This window comes from Lipotes vexillifer, unplaced genomic scaffold, assembly GCF_000442215.2.
Source record: "Lipotes vexillifer unplaced genomic scaffold, Lipotes_vexillifer_v1.1 scaffold504, whole genome shotgun sequence".
NCBI lineage: Eukaryota > Metazoa > Chordata > Mammalia > Artiodactyla > Lipotidae > Lipotes > Lipotes vexillifer.
Window position 1 is genome coordinate 134097 of NW_006785225.1, and position 18569 is coordinate 152665.

Here is an 18569-nt window from a genome sequence, read left to right on the forward strand (position 1 = left end):
GCGGCGGGGCCGAGCGCGCAGGATGCCTCACTTCACCGTGGTGCCGGTGGACGGGCCGCGGCGCGGCGACTATGACAACCTCGAGGGTCTCAGTTGGGTGGACTACGGAGAGCGCGCCGATCGGGAGGACTCGGAGGGTGAGGACGCGCCCGGAGGGGTCCTTGGCGGGGGCGGGGGCAGGGAAGCTGGCCACGCGGGGCCCGCTCTCACACCGACGCCGGCTGGTGCGCGCACACGTCGATGCGGGCCCAACTTTTCTTAGACTGAGTCGCAGCCAGCAGTCCCTTACTCCGCGCGCGCAGAAACAATTTTCCTCGGCCCCCGGCGCCCGCGGTTGCGGTCGGGCCTCCCTCCCCGCCCCAGCTCCTCCCTTGCGGGCCGCGGGCGGGGGCTGCAGACGTGGCCAGGCCTGCCGGGCCAGCCGGGCCGCCCGGGGCGCGGAGAGCGCTGAGCCTCCATCTCTGGCCCTTCCCGGCTGGGAGCAACGACCGCAGCCCGAATCCCAGACCCTTCACCTCCTACCTCCTGTGAACCGCCCCTAAGCGCTTCCCGTCTTGCCTACACTTTTGTGCGGCAGCACCCGGGCCCTGGAAAGAAGGTTGTGCCTGCCTGAGGGGGTCTGTGGGTAACTGCCTGTGAGTGCACTTGCGTGGATCCCAGCTTACATCTGTAGGTACAGTGGGCATCTGTGGAGCACTCACACAGGACCAGGCTTGTCTAGGCACTTGAAGTGAATTAACTCATTTAATCCTCCTAATTTCCCCCATGGGATAGGTCATGTTACTCACGCTTAGGAAGGAGTGAATTGAGGCATGGAGCCTTTATGTAACTTGCTCTAGGGGATTCAAATCGAGGGTTGGAGCCTCCAGAGCCCTAACTCTTAACCTAGATGTTAAACTGGGCCTGAAGGTAAAGCCCTCCTCCCCTCCTAGGTGCCTGCCCTTGACCCTTTCACCATCTCCTCCCCCAGGAGCCCCCCAGGGGGCTGTCCTTGCAGGGCCCACTCTTGGAGTGTGAACACTGCCGAGAACATGTGTCTGTATGTGTAGCAGCATATGCATGTGTAATTGTGCTTGTGCAAGCGTATAGCTGTGGGATACCGCAGAGTGAAGGTGGGGTCAGGATAGCACTTCTTGTGGGCCACCATTTCCTGCAGGGTTATCAATGATGAGGATGGTGATGTGACTGATGACAAATGCTTCGTCTGTGACTGACCATGATGGAGATATGCAGGGAACGTGTGTGTTGGCATGTATCAGGTGATGTGATGTTGATCTGACTCTGATCTGTCTGTGATGGTGACATGACTGAGGTGATCCATGCCTGATGTGGGTGATGGCTATATGTGTGTCACCTGACTGCTGTGTGAGGAGATGGCACAGGACAGTGGCAGAGGCTGCTGGACATCATGGTCATTTAACAGGCTTGACAGCTGTGTGGGTACACACATCTCAACCCCTGCCCCATGCCGGCACCTGCCCCTAGCCTTGTTCCAGTGGCCAGAGCAGGAGCCAGCATCCACGCCTGCTCCTCTGTTAGCCCTTGGAGGCTCCCTCTCCCCAGAGGCTGGGCTGGGCTGGGCTGCATCCCTAAGATAGCCTGGACCAGTGGGTAGGCAGAGCGGAGTCCTGCCTCTGGCCCCGCCTTGGCCTCTCACAGGCTGACTATAGGGAACCGGAGCTACATTGGCTGAGTCCTGCCAGGTCCCTCCAGGCTGGGCCAGCTCCTCCCGCGGTCCCCCTTCTTCCTCCTCTTCCTCCCTTTCAGCCAGATCTTGACTGCGTCTGCGGTATGGGGGACACTCTGCACCCTGGTGAGTGGTTATGATCCTTCTTGGTGGGGGCTGCAAAGGGTCAGGGGCACAAAAATAGTGACCCCTCAGGTCCATCTTATGGGCACCCCCCAGCTTGGTGTCTGAATCTTTCAAGGCCCATACCTCTGCTCCAAAGGCCTAGATGGGCCTGTTCATCCAGCTCACCGTGGCCTGTGGGCAGGGGGTGAAGAGGCTCTAGAGGGGTACCCCTGGCAGATACCTGTGAGCAGAGGCATCAGGAGTGTCACCTGGATCCCTGCTTGCAGCTGGTACATTCACAGCTGCTGGCAGGAACACACATATATGTGTACCTCACAGGCAGCGCCCAGGCCCAGCCTTCATGCTGTGGCTCGCCAGGGGTCTCAGGTGGTATCTGAGCAGCTTTGGCCTGGCAGGCATGCCCAGACCTGCCCTGGAATTTTTGGAATAGCTGAGGGCAGTACAGATATCCAGGCACTGCTTAGACACCAACCCACCCACCCACCCAGTTCCCACAATCCCATGGGAGCTGTCTTTAAATGAGGTTTTGGGGAACTCCACGGAATCCCTGCTGGGTGTCTGGCACCAGATTGTCCCTTTCCTGATGCATCTGGGCAGTTGGAAGAGTAGGTGTTACTAGCTCTACTTCATAGAAAAGGAAACCAAGGCAACACAGAGAGGGTAGGCAGGTTGCCCTGGGTCACACAGTGGGAGGTTCAGGAATCCAAGCTAGTCTGCTGGCCACTGAACACCAAGAGCCTTGGGTATGCACACCCTGGCCAAATTGCAAACCCCAGACACTCTTCTCTAGTTAAAGGCTTGTACTGCACCCTGGGGTGCCTCCTGGGATGGGTAGGGGTCCAAAATAGGAGTAGAGCCTACAACTCAGCTCCCACCTGGCTCTGGTGGATCCTGGGACCTAAGTTTGGCCCTCTCACTGAGTGACCTTGCCTCTGAATCTCTCTGAGCTTTACGTTCCTTGTTACTAGAAGTGGGTAAATGATATCTACTGGAGTGTTGCTGTAAGGACTAGAGGTAACCCTTGCAAGGGCTCTGAGCTGCCCTGGACTCATGGCTGAGGGACAAGGATCAGCTGGGTCTTAAAGGACCATCCACAGGCATTTTGGGGGAACTGCTGTGTGCTCAGCTCTGTGTTTTCTGGATACTAGTGCAATCTTTAGAGAGATGAGGTAACAATGGTGGGGCAGGCTGCAGTGCAGGAGTTTAGAATAATTTATACTTTACTTTCAACCTACTTCCACAAAAGGAACAGAAGAGATATGCAACAGAAATGCCTCCCCAAGGGACTGTTACTGTCAGGTCAAAACCATGCAGAGGAAAGAGGCAAGGACTCTGAGACGAGGTAGATGGTGACTGCATCTAAAAAATAAATTTAGCTTAGAAGTTCCTGGCAGCCAAGGTAGAAAGGGAAATAAGATGAGCTCTTATAGTTGCCTTTTTTTGACAAAATGAAGCCTCTGACTTATTCAGGGGAGATATTTTTTTGTCACAAAAATCCAAGAGTACTTCTCAGAGGCTTCTCACTGAAGGGCTGTCAGTGTAATGGGCATTGTTACTGGGTTTTCAGATTTTTGTTGTGACTTCTTATCCTCATCCTGAACAAGCATCAAGGGCACAGCAAACATCACAGGGTGTCTGAGGAGCTACGTGACCCCACGAGGCTTTTTTTAAAAAAATTATTTATTTTTGGGTGCGTTGGGTCTTCGTTGCTGCACGCAGGCTTTCTCTAGTTGTGGTGAATGGGGGCTACTCTTTGTTGCAGTGCGCGGGCTTCTCATTGCAGTGGCTTCTCTTGTTGCGGAGCGTGGGCTCTAGGCACGCGGGTTTAAGTAGTTGTGGCACGCAGGCTCAGTAGTTGTGGCACACTGGCTTAGTTGCTCCATGGCATGTGGGATCTTCCCAGACCAGGGCTCTAACCCGTGTCCCCTGCATTGACAGGCAGATTCTTAACCACTGCACCACCAGGGAAGACCCCCCACGAGGCTTTAACATGGTTCTGTAGGTTGGCCTGAACTCCCACTACCTTTGTCCACCGTGCCGTTGGCGTTACCCTACATACAGCCATGTAGCTTCTGGGACTGAGCTTCTTGGCTTACTTAGCTAATCCAGGTTCCTAGATGAGGCAATGTACCACTTTTACATACTGTGGGAAGGAACAGCTGATTTTGCCCCAGAAATTGTCATCAGCATGCTTCCCCTGTCAGTCTCTTTGGACAGTAAAGAATCCACAGTGCAGCACCTGCTGAGTGACTGTTGGCTCAGAGAAGTCAAGTTAAGTCTCATACTGATGGCAAGAGGATGTATCATCGTTCAGTATTCTTAGCTGCAAACAAGAGAAATGGATTGCGGGCTATTTAACCAGAAAAGGTTGGCAGGTAGCTCTCACAAAATCAGGCATGGCTGGAATACCCCACTAGGCTGGATCAGTGAAGACACTTCTGTTGCCGCCTCCATCACTGGACACCAGGCCAACACTGCTGCCACAGTCATTGCCATCCAACACCAACGTGGCTTCTTTGAACCAAGATGTCATCTTTCCATTTGCTGTGAAGCCTCCAGCCACTGCCACTGCAGCTGTCAGACTGTCTGAAGGGGGTTTTACTGTTAGCAACTAGAAAAGGAGTACTTGGTGTCTTCTGCCTGCTTGATGAAAAAATGGGAATGTCACCCACTGAGACTCACAGTGGACACAGTTTGGAAAACAGGGAAGAGTGTGAATGCCGGTGGCCAGAAAATGCAGCCAAGCTTTGAGAGTTGAGGCAGGCATATAAAAAAAAGGTGCATCTGGCTCCTTTCTGTGAGGTTTTCTTGGTGCTGAGGCACTGCCTCACCAGCTTGGGGGGTAGGTGGATGCTGGGATTGGCCACTTGCCTAGTTTGGAGCAAGCAGCTGCGATCTGGGGACAGGGAGGTAGGTCAACAAGAGGGTCCTGTCAGCAGTCCTGCTTAGTACCACACCCACCTGGTCAGGCTTCTGTAGGGCTTTCCTAGATGACCCTAGACAGCTTCAGGCACCCACTTCCGCTCTCTGGCCAGTCTCCTGGCATGCCTCGGGTGGCCCTCAAGGACGCCCCTGCGCAGTGCATGGTGGGGTGGCTAGTAGGTGGCCGGCTGGCCATGGCGGCAGAAGGAGCCCTGTGTGGCTTCATCTGTCTGGAGGGCAGCACTTCGGGGGAGCCCTGAAGACACCAAGCCCTGGGCACCCGGCACACTGGATTCCCCGAAGGGCTGGAAAATGGGAGTGTGTGTCTCAGGGGTGGTCTGAAGGTGGGCCATGACTGGGCCACGCCCTCCTGCAGTTGATTCTGCCCCTTGGTGTTAACGCGTGCTGTCTGGGCCCTTCACACCTTGTACCCTCTGCTAGATGAGTGTACACGTTGTTGTTGTTTTTTTTTTGCGGTACGCAGGCCTCTCACTGTTGTGGCCTCTCCCGGTGCGGAGCACAGGCTCCGGACGCGCAGGCTCAGCGGCCATGGCTCACGGGCCCAGCCACTCTGTAGCACGTGGGATCTTTCTGGATCGGGCACGAATCCGTGTCCCCTGCATCGGCAGGCGGACTCTCAACCACTGTGCCACCAGGGAAGCCCTCTTTTTTTAATTTATTTTATTTTTGGTTGAGTTGGGTCTTCATTGCCGCACGTGGGTTTTTCTCTAGTTGCCGTGAGCAGGGGCTACTCTTCGCTGTGCTGCGCGGGCTTCTCATGGCAGTGGCTTCTCTTGTTGCGAAGCACGGGCTCTAGGCACACGGGCTTCAGTAGTTGTGGCATGCAGGCTCAGTAGTTGTGGCGCACGGGCTCTAGAGCGCAGGCTCAGTAGTTGTGGCGCACGGGCTTAGTTGCTCCGCGGTATGTGGGATCTTCCCGGACCAGGGCTTGAACCCGTATCCCGTGTTGGCAGGAGGATTCTTAACCACTGCGCCACCAGGGAAGCCCTACATGCTGGGTTTTGATCATAGGCCACTGCCAATTCTGGCCCTTTCAAGGAGGCTGGCAGGGTATGATGGGGAAACAGGCCCAGCATGGTAACGCTGGCCCACAGAGTGCTCCACAGAGATGATGGCACGCCTGCTGGGGAGGAGTGCATGCTGGGGTTTCAGTAGGCAGCCCCTGACTGGGATTCCGTTCCTCTCTCTCCACAGGACATGGCAACCACAAAGAGAGCAGCCCTTTTCTTTGTCCCATGGAAGCTTCCAGAGGAAGTGACTACCATGACAGGAACCTGGCACTGTTTGAGGTAGCTGAGGAGCCACTCTGGGCCACAGGTGTGGCAGGGAGGTGGGTGGGCAGGGACCTGTCAGGACCCAAGCTTCAGCTAAGCAGACAGGCTGGATGTTGTGCCTCCTCATGTCTCGGCTTCTCCAGTCTCCCCTTGTCTGTCTCGCTCCCTTGGCAGTCAGGCTGTGGTTCCCTCGGCCCTTTGAACTGAAACTGCTTTCCCAGAGGCCACTGTACCCCATTACTACCTCCAGGGCTGTTCACCTTTGACATCCATGCAGCCCCTCAGCAAGGTCACCACCTCTCAGTATTTCTTTCCTCAGGATTTCCTTTGTCCCCTTCACTTCTAGGACTTCTCATAGTCCATGATTCTTCCCTCTCCTGTGAACTCTTTCCTGGCCTTCCTGGTTGACTCCTCCAACTCTGTCCCCATCAAGTTTACTGAGCCCTGGTCCTTCTCACCGGATCTGCCCCCTCTAGCCATATCTGCAACCTCAGTGGATGTCTCTTTGGAAACATTCCCAATTTTGTGCCTTTGAACTTGAATTTTATCATTTTCAGACTCAAGCTCAGAAGTTGTATCTGGATTGAAGTCATGGTTTAGGCCCCTAAATTCTGACCCACACATTCAGCTGCCCCATGGAAGTCTCATAAGCTCTTCAATATCCATATACCTGCAAAGACCTGCATCTTTACTTCTTACACCAGACCAGTTTCTCCTTGTGTGTAGGGTCAGAAGGGAGCTGATAGACAGGGAAAGACTAAATGTGGGCCAGAGGCAGGCCGAGGCACAGTGCTGGGGAAGCTGTGCTAGATGCAGCACGGGAGCTGGAGCCCTGGGAGGCCTCTTGACCTGGCCCCACCTGCAGATGGGCTAGGGCTCCAGGATCCCATCTTGGGGATTGAGGTGGGTTACTCACGGGGTGTGAGGCCTGGTGGAGAAGACCATCCAGGACAATCAGGGTTTGGGCAGATAAGAGAGACTTCACTTGTCCCACACCTCTTTTGACTTCCTTGGTTCCCTGGGGTGACTAGGGTGGCTTTTTTGTTGAGGGCAGATATGAGTCCCAGAGGCCTACTCACAGCTGGGAGGTGGCCAGGCTGAACAGGCAGACTGAAGCGTGCCATTCGCCTGTCTGCCAGCCGTGCCCTGTCCTGTTCTTTCCCCCCAAGGCAGGTAGTTTTGCAAATGGCCTGGTAGTGATTGTAGCCAAGGTGGGGCAGAGAGAAGTGAGTGCTGGGGTGTGGCACCCACACCTGCCCAGTGGGCTGGCTTGGGCTTCCCCAGGCAAGAGCCCAGGCCTGCCTCAGGGCTTGGCAAGGGGCCAGAGGCCAGGCTGCTGTCTACACACAGGTAGCCTGGTGCCAGTTGCCAGATTGCCCTGTGGCTCTGTTTACAGGAAGAGCTGGACATCCGCCCAAAGGTATCATCTCTTCTGGGCAAGCTCGTCAGCTACACCAACCTCACACAGGGCGCCAAGGAGCATGAGGAGGCTGAGAGTGGAGAGGGCGCCCGCCGGAGAGCAGCCAAGGTGAGCTGGTCAGGGGCAGCAGAGGCCGCTCCTAGGAAGACAGATTCAACACCATGGAGTTGGCAGTTTCCCCACATAGTTATGAGCATCCTGGGGGAAGTAGGTGCCAGGTTTGGTGAGCATGGAGGATGGGCACTGAGTGCTTTGGGCTCAAGGAGGCTTCAAGGGGTGGGCCAGGGAGGTGGCCCTCAGGGCATAGGACCAGGGAGGCCCTCAAAAATAACAGTGGAACATGACGTTACTTAGGCCTCTCTGTGTGTGAGGCATCATGCTGAGCAGTGGGCTTGGGTTCTTGTATGTCGTCTTCGCAACAAAGCTGTGAGGCAGGTGCTGTTGTCATCCCCATTTTACAGATGAGGAAGCTTGAGTGTTGGGGTATTAAGTAACTTGCCTAAGGTGACTAAGCTAAACAAGATCAATGCATAATGCTGGGAGACTTGTGGGCTTACTGTGAGGTATGTGACTATGTAGAATGCCAGATCACTGGCATCCCATCAGGATGGATAAGGATATTACCTTTGGATCCAGGAACCTGGTTGTCCCTCAGGGCTTTGTGACCTAGAGCAGTTGACTAAACCCTTTTGCCTCTCACTGTGTTGGCTCCACTGGCAGACCCCTCAGACAGCCCCTGGGTTCCTTGAGCGCCAGGGTTTGGGGTGATAGGAACATGCCTCTTGGGGCTTCCCTATTCCTCTGCTGGTCCCATCCCTAGTCGCTCTCCAGGCCTCTGGCCCTCCAGCCATCCTCTCTTTGGGATGACTTTGCACATCTTTGCTCAGCTCCCCTGTGTGACAGGGCTCAGTTTAACTGAATGCTGGGTTTTTTCCCCCCTATGTTTTCAGTTCGGAGGCCAAGAACGTTCCCTCCATGTCTACTGACTCCCTGAGGTTTGGGAAGAAGCTGTGATTTGGAAGGAGCTTGAGTCTGGCACTAGCTGTAGTATTTTCTTGCTGGAGATCAGCACAGGCAGGAGGAGCTCTTGGTTGGAATAAGCCAAATCCCCAACCTCAGACCTGCCCATGAGATTTGGACCTTACTGAGGTGGGCCAAGGCGAGAGGCTGATGTGCACCCCTCACTTCTGGGAGGCAAACTAGCCCACACTTGAGAGAGGGCTGACCATCTTTGGCTATCTGTGTTTACCCCTGCAGTGGGTGATGGGATCCTTGGGTAAAATCCTCCTCCCTGTCCCTTCAGACCAAGCCCGGGAAGCTGGTGGCTGGGAGTAAAAAGGTCCCTAAGAAAGGCTAGTGTACATCTCAACAAGGTGTCAGAAGAAATTCTGAGTTGGTGAAGGGCCATGGTCCCTTGGCCTTATGAGGAGCCTGTGAGGATGCTGGGGTCCAGCCTCAGCTTACCTGCCAGCTCACCTGGCCCTAGGTTGAAGATGTGAGAGGATGGCTGAGTGTCCCAGCACCAGTGGCTTTTTCATGGAGAAAGCAGGAGCTGGTCAAGTCCACAGAGAGTCAGTAGGAAGCTAGGGAGCTGGGGCCACTGAGCTGTGGCCCTCGCCCAGGCAGGTCTGAGCAGGGGCCTCAGAAAAGGAAAGCTTAAAGCTGGAAGGGCGTTCCTCCAACCAGACCACACCAAGACCCAAGGCAGCCTCTCTGTGGCAGCCGCTCCGCCTGTGGCCTGGTGACCTTCTGAGGCTGCCAGAGGTTATTTGGAGATGCAGAAAGCATTTCCGGCCCTGCCCTTTCCCACACTGCCCTTTTCCCAGAGTGACTCAGCCTCAAATGGGGGACTGGGAGCTGCTACTATCCAGTGGGTAGTCCAGGGCCTCTGAGAAGGGCTCAGACAGAGCCCAGATTAGGTGTATCCATCACCTACACTGTGCAGGACAGTTTGAGGGACCATTTGTTTTTACTCGGGCCCTTCTAGGCCCTTCTGTGGTCCTTAAGGCTATACACAGGTCCTGCCCCAGGCCTGGACCCTTGAGAAGAATTCCCGTGGCCAGAGTTCTTTCTTCCTCCCCAGCTTCAGGACAGCAGGCTTTCCTGGGGCTCTGGTGGAAGCTCTCAGGGCCCCACTACTCTGGGCTGCTCTCATGTGAGGCTCAGTTCTTCAAGAAGGCACCAGCGCGTGGGGCTCCCCTGGTGGTCTAGTGGTTAAGACTCTGCACTCCCAATGCAGGGGGCCTGGGTTCGATCCCTGGCCAGGGGACTAGATCCTGCATCCCGCAACTGAGAGCCCACATGGCCGCGACTAAGACCCAGTGCAGCTAAATAAATAAATATTTTTTTAAAAAAAAGAAGAAGAAGAAGGCACCAGCCCTAATTCTCTGCTTCAGCGTCTGCCCTGGCCCCCTGTTTGGCCCCTACTCTACCCTTAGGTAGCTGAGAAATCCTGCCTGGATATGCCCGTTAGACCTTCCCTACCTGCCCTCCAGCCTGAGTCTCTACTCTCTATGCAGGATTTTCCCAACAGGTTATCCCAGAGGCCTTCTAAGGCGTCGCTCGCTGGGCTCAGGAGCACCTCTTGAGTACCAGCAGGGCCTGCTGATAATAGAACAGTGAACAAGCCACGTCTACCCAGTATGGTCATTCGAGTGAACAGTTACCGTGACCACTATGATGGAAGCGTATATCAGATGCTGAGGGGATGCCAGAGGAAGTGCCAACTCCAGCTAAGGCAACCTGGGGGAACTTCCTGGGAGAGGAAACAGTTAAATCTCCTGAAGGTTTAACTGAAGAGGAATTTGCCAGGCAGTGAGGCAGGGGTAACCCTCCCAGGCAGAGCCCAGCACTTGCCCTGGTTCAGAGGCTCTGAGGGACTGATGTTGTCAGGGGCTGAGGCTGACAAAGGTGATGGGGCAGGCCTGGCAGCCCAAGCCAAGGAGCCTGGCCCACATTATGCATTACAGTATAGACAATGCAGAGGGGGTTTAGTAGGGATGATGAGATTGGACTTGGTTTTCAGAGACCTGTTCTGGCAGCAGAGCGGGCTGGAGTGTGGAGAGGTTGAGAGGCACAAGAAGGCACCATCCAGGTGCCCCAGGTTCAGGGGACTAAGGCTGAGGCAAGGAAGGCTGATCTCAGGGCAGCTTGAGAGGCAGACTGGGCAGGGCTCAGTGTCCACTGGACTGAACTGGGGGGTTGGAGAGAGGAAGGGTCAGGAACAACTTCTTAGACTCTGGCTTGGGTGACATGGGGCATGCTGGGTGGGAAGGTGGAGATCTGACACAGACCTCACTTTGCAGAAGTATAAAAGAAGAGAGGAAGGGAAGGGGGCAGTACCATGACGGGGAGGTGAGGCTCAAAAGCTCACACGTGGGGTTTTGAAAAGAATCAGGTTTTATACCTTCCCAGTCCCAAACCGTTTCTTCATGTATGAAAGTCAACACAGACATCCTCTCACCTTACGCCCTGCACTCCCCAGGACTCCACTTGGAATATCCCTCTCCAACCTGTTCTCTGGTAGAACACCCTGGGGGCAGGGCACTGTCACGTGACCAGGGGCTGGCCTTCCATGGAGCATCTGGGCCCCTCTGATGCTCTGTCTCCCCCTTCCCCTCTTGTTCCATAGGCACCCAGCATGGGCACCCTCATGGGGGTGTACCTGCCCTGCCTGCAGAATATCTTCGGGGTTATCCTCTTCCTGCGGCTGACCTGGATGGTGGGCACGGCCGGTGTGCTGCAGGCCCTCCTCATTGTGCTCATTTGCTGCTGCTGCGTGAGTATCCCAGCTGGGGCAGGGCCACGGCCGCCCCACAGAGTCCACCCAGCTGAGCTGCTCACCTAGGCCCTCCTTTCCGCAGACCTTGCTGACGGCCATCTCCATGAGCGCCATTGCCACCAACGGCGTGGTTCCAGGTGGGTGAGCACCACTCAGGCCTGAGGAGGGGATGGGCCCAGAATCCACCTTGACATGCCTAGGAACACTCATTGCCCCCCCCCCCCCCCCCCCAGCCTGTGCAGGACATTCATAGCCCACCCAGCTGATGAGAGTTGAATTGCTGGGTAGCAATTAGCAAGGGATGACTTTAGGTGGAGGTGACTTTAGTGTTTGGAGCTCCCAGCAAGTGGAGGCCTGCTCCAAACTCCAAACTCCCTGGTTTGCCCTATGGTGTTTCTCGCCCTGAGGTCTTGTCCTCTTTCAGGCCCCAAGCCCCAGGAGAACAAAGCTGTAGTGACTGTTTAGATTTCCTATACTGGCGATTTCTATGGGTTCCTGGGCTGGTGGATTTTTTGGGGTTTTGTTTTTTTTTTTTTTTTTTTTTTTGGATAAAAGTACTTTTTTAAAAAGCGGGGGCTGGAGCTGATAAAGAAGGTGATGGGGCATACCTGGTGGCCCAAGCCAAGGAGTCTGGGCCACGCTGGATTACAGGATAGACAATGCAGAGGGTTTTCAGCCGGGATGATGAGATTGGACTTGGTTTTCAGAGACTCCCGTTTTTTTATTTACTCGACCATGTATTTATATCACTGTGGACTCCTGGATATTTATTTTATTCTTTGGCTCACAATCTTAGTACCATCATTATTTATTGTTTTGCTTGAACTGTTCCACTCTGGCTATTTGGCTCTTCGGGTTGGCTTCTGTGTTTGAATCCTTTTCTATTTTTTTCAAGTAGCAGCTTTATTAGCATTAGTATAAAAGTAATACGGGAAAAAAGGCAATATATGTTTACCATACAGGGTTTGAAAGTGCAAAAAATGTAGAAAAGAAAATGAAAAGTATCCATAATCCCACCATCCTAAGGTCATAACTGTTAGCCTTTTCATACATGGTCTTAGGATCTTGTAAAGTATTGAGATGTATTGTTTTGCCCAAACTGTCTGTGTGTGTGTGTGTGTGTGTGTGTGTGTGTGTGTGTGTGTGTGTGTGTCTCTGTGTGTCTGTGTTTCTCAAGTGCTGGAAACAGTTCATTTGTTTTTTTTAAAACAGGATTGGCATTACCTAATTTTTGTTATTATTCTCCTACTCTTGGGTTCTACTTTTTCACTATTGTAAACATTATTGTCATAAACAGCCTTGCACACTGATCTTTGTTCACGCCCCTGGCAGTTTCCTTAGGAGAGGGTCCTAGAGGTGGGATTACAGCATGAAAGGGATTATTAGCCTTTTTAAAGCTTCTTGATCCCTGTTCCCAGATTTTTCACCAGAGAAGTTTCATCAGGAGCAGATTCAACCAGCAGCATGGGATTGTTCTTGTCCCCTGCACCCTCACTGGCCCTGGGGTCCAGTGTTGACTCAGTCTTGCCAGGGGTGTTAGACTCTGATGGAAGCACAGATTCAGGGCAGGAGGGTCAGCCATGGACATTCACCCAGTGGCCGGCCCTAGGGGCAAAAAGCTAGTCCCTGCCCTGGTCTGGAGGGTCAGACTAACAGAGATAGCCCTTGGGAGGGGTGAGGCATGCTGAGATAGGACACACCCAACCAGGGGAGGCTGCGGGGACTGACCTAACTGCAGGGAGGTGGGGGACAGTAGGCCCCTTAGGCTTTGCTGCGGACCTAGAGCTGCCCCAGCAGAGTATTCATGTCACTGGCCCGCTGGATGTTGGAGTCAAATGGAAATCAGGTCCAACCGCAGCCTGGCCACTTATTAACCATGCTGCCTTGGGCAAGTCTTCTAACCCTTCTGCTCGTTCATAAATGGGAAAAGCAGTCCCTATCCCTCTGGATGGTTGTTAAGTGTTGTTATGGGAGAGGCCCCCCTTGAAGAAGACCAGCCTTGACCTATGTATGCTTTTTCTGTTGTAGCTGGGGGCTCCTATTTCATGATCTCCCGCTCGCTGGGACCAGAATTTGGAGGGGCTGTTGGCCTGTGCTTCTACCTGGGAACAACATTTGCAGCGGCTATGTACATCCTGGGGGCCATTGAGATCCTGCTGGTGAGTCAGGCTAAGCCCTGGCCAACTCTGGTCTTGTCCAAACAGTCCATTTCCCATAGGCCCAGGCGGCTCATGCTCCCTTCACCTCTGGTCAGGGTCTAGGGCTTATAATGAGGGAGGCCTCTTCGAGGGAGAAAGATCTTTGTTCAAGCCAGTCTCCCCTTCAGCCCTTTCCCAGTTTGGGCCAGGCAAGCAAGGGGCCTGGCTGTCTGCACCTTGACCCTGGATGTTCCATCCACTCAGGCAACATTTCAACCATGGCAGGTGGTCTATGAACTACTGCATTTAACTCAGTGACAGATCTTGGTGGTGATGCAGAGCCTGCCTCCCAGGCTCATGTGGACTCTGGCCAGCTCTGTCTCCCCCAGGGCTCTGTGCTAATAAAGCCCTTCAGATCCATCTTATCCTCATCCCTAAATCAGGGTGAACAGCCACAGGACCCTGTTTGGAGGTCAGTGCCACCTCTGTGGGCCTCATGTGTGCTCTGACTCAGTTTCCCGCTTCCCACTGAACTGCCCTCGTGGTGGGAGAAGAGGGGGAGGAGCAGTGGGGAGCACAGGGTAAAGAGTGCCCACCCCTGGGCATCCAGACAGTAGATGTTTAGAGGAACTGCCTGTCTATTCCCACCTCCAGGTCTGTTGCATGGAGCCTGTTCCTGGATATTCTGGGGGTTTTGTTTGTTTTTCTTTTTCTTTTTATAAATTTATTTATTTATTCATTTATTTAATTTTTGGCTGCATTGGGTCTTCGCTGCTGCACGCGGGTTTGCTCTAGTTGCTGAGAACAGGGGCTACTCTTCGTTGCGGTGCGCGGGCTTCTCATTGCGGTGGCTTCTCTTGTTGCAGAACATGGGCTCTAGGTGCGCGGGCTTCAGTGGTTGTGGCTCATGGGCTCTAGAGCGCAGGCTCAGTAGTTGTGGCGCATGAGCTTAGTTGCTCTATGACATGTGGGATCTTCCCGGACCAGGGCTCAAACCCGTGTCCCTTACATTGGCAGGCGGATTCTTAACCACTGCGCCACCAGGGAAGCCCTGTTTGTTTTTCTATTACCCACATTCCTACATTTTTTCTGTTGTTGCGGTATGCGGGCCTCTCACTGTTGTGGCCTCTCCCGTTGTGGAGCACAGGCTCCGGACACGCAGGCTCAGCGGCCATGGCTCACGGGCCCAGCCGCTCCGCGGCATGTGGAATCCTCCTGGCCTGGGGCACGAACCCACGTCCCCTGCATCGGCAGGCGGACTCTCAACCACTGCGCCACCAGGGAAGCCCCAACCCATGTTCCTACATTTGTTATGTTGATTTCTTCTGTAAGGAAATTGTCCTTTTTCCATTTGTTCATTTATTCAACCATATATTTATATCAATATGGACTCCTGGATTTTTTTTTTTTTTTTTTAATAAATTTATTTATTTATTTTTGGCTGCGTTGGGTCTTCGTTGCTGTGCGCGGGCTTTCTCTAGCTGTGGCGAGCAGGGGCTACGCTGTCGTGGTGTGCAGGCTTCTCATTGCAGTGGCTTCTCTTGTTGCGGAGCACGGTCGCTAGGCAAGCGGGCTTCAGTAGTCATGGCGCATGGGCTCAGTAGTTGTGGCCTGCGGGCTCTAGAGCACAGGCTCAGTAGCTGTGGCAGGCAGGCTTAGTTGCTCTGCAGCATGTGGGATCTTCCCAGACCAGGGCTCGAACCCGTGTCCCCTGAATTGGCAGGCAGTCTCCCAACCACTGTGCCACCAGGGAAGTCCCATGGACTCCTGGATATTTATTTTATTCTTTGGCTCATAATCCTGTGCTATCATTATTTTGTTGCTCCTCAAACTGTTCCACTTCTGCTATTTAGCTATTCAGGTCAACTCCTGTGTCTGGATCCTTTTTTTCTTTTTTGTAAATAATGGCTTTTTTAAAAAATTTATTTTTATTTATTGTTTTTGGCTCCGTTGGGTATTTGTTGCTGTGCGCGGGCTTTCTCTAGTTGCGGTGAGCAGGGGCTACTCTTCATTGCGGTGTGCGGGCTTCTCATTGTGGTGGCTTCTCTTGTTGCGGAGCACAGGCTCTAGGTGTGTGGGCTTCAGTAGTTGTGGCTCACGGGCTCTAGAGCGGAGGCTCAGTAGTTGTGGCACACGGGCTTAGTTGCTCCGCGGCATGCGAGATCTTCCCAGACCAGGGCTCGAACCCGTGTCCCCTGCGTTGGCAGGCGGATTCTTAACCACCGTGCCACCAGGGAAGTCAATAATGGCTTTATTAAGAGATAATTCACATACCATACAATTCACTACCCATTTAAAGTATACAATTGGATGGTTTTTAGTATATTCATGAAGTTGTACAACTATCACCACAGTCAATTTTAGAACATTTTCATCACCCCAAGAAGAAATCCCATGGTCATTAGTGATCACTCTGCATTCCCCCCAGCCCTAGGCACCCATTAATCTGCTTTCTGTCTTCAGTAAGATTTAATCGAGGACTTCCCTGGTGGGCTAGTGGTTAAGACTCCATGTTCCCCATGCAGGGGGCCCGGGTTCGATCCCTGGTCAGGAACTAGATCCCGCATGCTGCAACTAAAAGATCCTGCATGCCGCAACGAAGATCCCTCACGCAGCAACAAAGATCCCACGTGCCGCACCTAAGACCCGGCGCAGCCAGTTAGATAAAAATTTAATCAGGTTTACCTATTCTGGACTTGTCATATAAATGGACTCATACAATATATGCTCTTTTGTGACTGGCTTTTTCTGAATACTCTTTTTTGGTTTTGTTTTCTTTTGGCCGTGCAGCTTATGGGGTCTTAGTTCCCCAACCAGGGATTGAACCTGGGCCACGGCAGTGAAAGCACTGAGTCCTAACCACTGGACTGCCAGGGAACTCCCCTCTGGATACTCTTAAAAAAAGAAAACCAAAATATTGGGCTTGACTCTCCACATAGGAAGATTGAACCTCCTCTATCTGTCTTCTTGTTTCAGACCTACATTGCCCCACCAGCCGCCATTTTTTACCCAACAGGCACTCATGACATGTCGAGTGCCACCTTGAACAATATGCGGGTGTATGGGACCATTTTTCTGACCTTCATGACCTTGGTGGTGTTTGTTGGTGTCAAGTATGTGAACAAATTTGCCTCGCTCTTCCTGGCCTGTGTGATCATCTCCATCCTCTCCATCTATGCTGGGGGCATCAAGTCTATTTTTGACCCTCCTGTGTTTCCGTAAGTAACCTGGGAATACATCCAGGCATTGCACTGACATCCTTCCCACGTGGATGGCCTTTGATGCCTTGAGTTGTAGAGGCTACAGGGTGGGAGCAGGTTGGGGTCTCCGGCTGAGCAGGTGCTGATGCTTCTGTCCCCCCGCCCCCGCACAGAGTATGTATGCTGGGCAATAGGACCCTGTCCCGGGACCAGTTTGATGTCTGTGCCAAGACAGCCGTGGTGGACAATGAGACTGTGGCCACTCGGCTCTGGAGCCTCTTCTGCCACAGCCCCAACCTCACCGCAGACTCCTGCGACCCCTACTTTCTGCTCAACAATGTGACTGAGATCCCTGGCATCCCTGGTGCAGCTGCTGGCGTGCTCCAGGGTGCGTCCTCCCTCCTGTCCTGCTCCTGCCCCCCACACTGAGCAGGAGGTAGGGAATGAGCACGGAAGGACGGATTAGCACAGAGCCGTCCTTGTGTGGCCAGCTCAGGAATGGGAGGCAGTTCTGGCTGCCTTCCCATCCCAGCCGTGTCCTCTCAGCCTGGCTCCTGGCAGCTGGGTTTCGGGTGAACGGAGCCTGTTTGGCCAGTGTCCCAGGCCTGCAACAACCCCAGAAAGTTCTGGCAGCCCATTTCTCCCCAGCCACCAGCCCCTGACCCTGCCTGTGATTGTTCTCACAGGAGCCATAAAGGGCCTCTGTCTAGGAGGCAGGCAGTGGCAGGTGATGGTGGTTCAGCCACCTTCGCCTTTCAGACTTGTAGCCAGACAGCTCCTTCTCTGTGGCCAGAGCAGCCCGGTGGCTGACACCGTAGCCATTCGGCTGAAGTCACCCCCCTGAACCCCGAGAACCTCTTACATTTGCAGCCTCTGGCTGGGCTGCCCCAAACTTCCCTGGGAAGTAGGCGGGGCTGCAGTGGTGATGCTGCTGCCCCCACAGAAAACCTGTGGAGCACCTACCTGGAGAAGGGTGAGGTCGTGGAGAAGCACGGGCTGCCCTCCACAGACGCCCTTGGCCTGAAGGAGAGCCTGCCCCTGTACGTGGTGGCCGACATCGCCACGTCCTTCACCGTGCTAGTCGGCATCTTCTTCCCCTCCGTAACAGGTGAGCCCTCTTGCCCACCCATCCCGCCCTGCCCCCACTCCCGGGGAGCCCCTCAGGGAGTTTCCTTGTTTTTGGAGGCATTATGGCTGGCTCAAACCGCTCCGGGGACCTCCGAGATGCGCAGAAGTCCATCCCAGTGGGGACCATTCTGGCCATTGTTACAACCTCCCTTGTGTGTATCCTTTCCCAGGCCTGGGGTGGGTAGGGAAGGGGGACAGGAGGCACTTGCCTGTGTATAAGTCACCAGCTGGCACGCGCAGACACACTCCCTATGTGTGCATGTGTACCTCACCCCTCACACATAACGCGCACACTCGAGGGGTGTGTACACAACACAAAACCCACAGCTGCAGGTGTCCCAGCTGAGTCTGCCAGCTAAGGCTTGGGCGAGGGGCCCTTGGGCGCTGTGCGGGGATGCACGGGGACGGCAGTGGCAGCGGAGGCCGAGCTTTCCTTGACGCAGCCACAGACTTCAGCAGCGTGGTTCTCTTTGGCACCTGCATCGAGGGTGTGGTCCTCCGGGACAAGTGAGTGATCTGGGCCCCTCCCCGTGGCACTGGGCTCAGCTTTTGCTGCCCTGACACCGGCCCCCCCTTGCACACGTGGTTCCACACATGTCCTCAGGCTGCTGGTTGCCAGTGGTGGGTCAGGGCCTAGCAGAACTTTTGCTTCTGAGAGGATGATGACATCAGATCGGGACTGGGCTGAGGGGAAAGGATAGGGGCTGGTGGCCTGGCCTCGGCTGAGGGGCCAGAGCTCTGTCCACCATAGCCATCCTTCCTGACCTCTGCCAACCCTCACTCTGGGCGACCCCACCCAGGGTTTGGGGGGCTCCTTGCATGGAACATGGCCTGAGCCTGGCCCCTGCAGGTACGGCGATGGCGTCAGCAGG

The 18569-nt window shown here is 54.3% G+C and overlaps 1 protein-coding gene and 1 non-coding gene across 6 annotated transcripts in view; both read left to right on the plus strand.

Annotated features, from left to right (window-relative positions):
- Positions 1–8: 8 nt before the first annotated feature.
- Positions 9–18569, plus strand: part of SLC12A4 (solute carrier family 12 member 4) — a 24086-nt gene continuing 5525 nt past the window's right edge. For 2 of the 5 annotated variants that reach the window (XM_007457253.1, XM_007457254.1), the window contains exons 1-12: positions 23–137; positions 5951–6045; positions 7427–7558; positions 11082–11228; positions 11314–11368; positions 13260–13390; positions 16346–16587; positions 16743–16957; positions 17513–17677; positions 17755–17853; positions 18147–18204; positions 18548–18562. In XM_007457253.1, the coding sequence (XP_007457315.1) occupies positions 23–137; positions 5951–6045; positions 7427–7558; positions 11082–11228; positions 11314–11368; positions 13260–13390; positions 16346–16587; positions 16743–16957; positions 17513–17677; positions 17755–17853; positions 18147–18204; positions 18548–18562 (1469 nt within the window). Of the gene's footprint in view, positions 142–1791; positions 1814–5948; positions 6046–7426; positions 7559–11081; positions 11229–11313; positions 11369–13259; positions 13391–16345; positions 16588–16742; positions 16958–17512; positions 17678–17754; positions 17854–18146; positions 18205–18547; positions 18563–18569 lie in introns of those variants that run through there. The other 3 variants (XM_007457252.1, XM_007457255.1, XM_007457256.1) reach the window with 3 other exon arrangements.
- Positions 9647–9719, plus strand: TRNAG-CCC (transfer RNA glycine (anticodon CCC)). The gene has a single exon. It is a non-coding gene; the product is annotated as a tRNA-Gly (tRNA).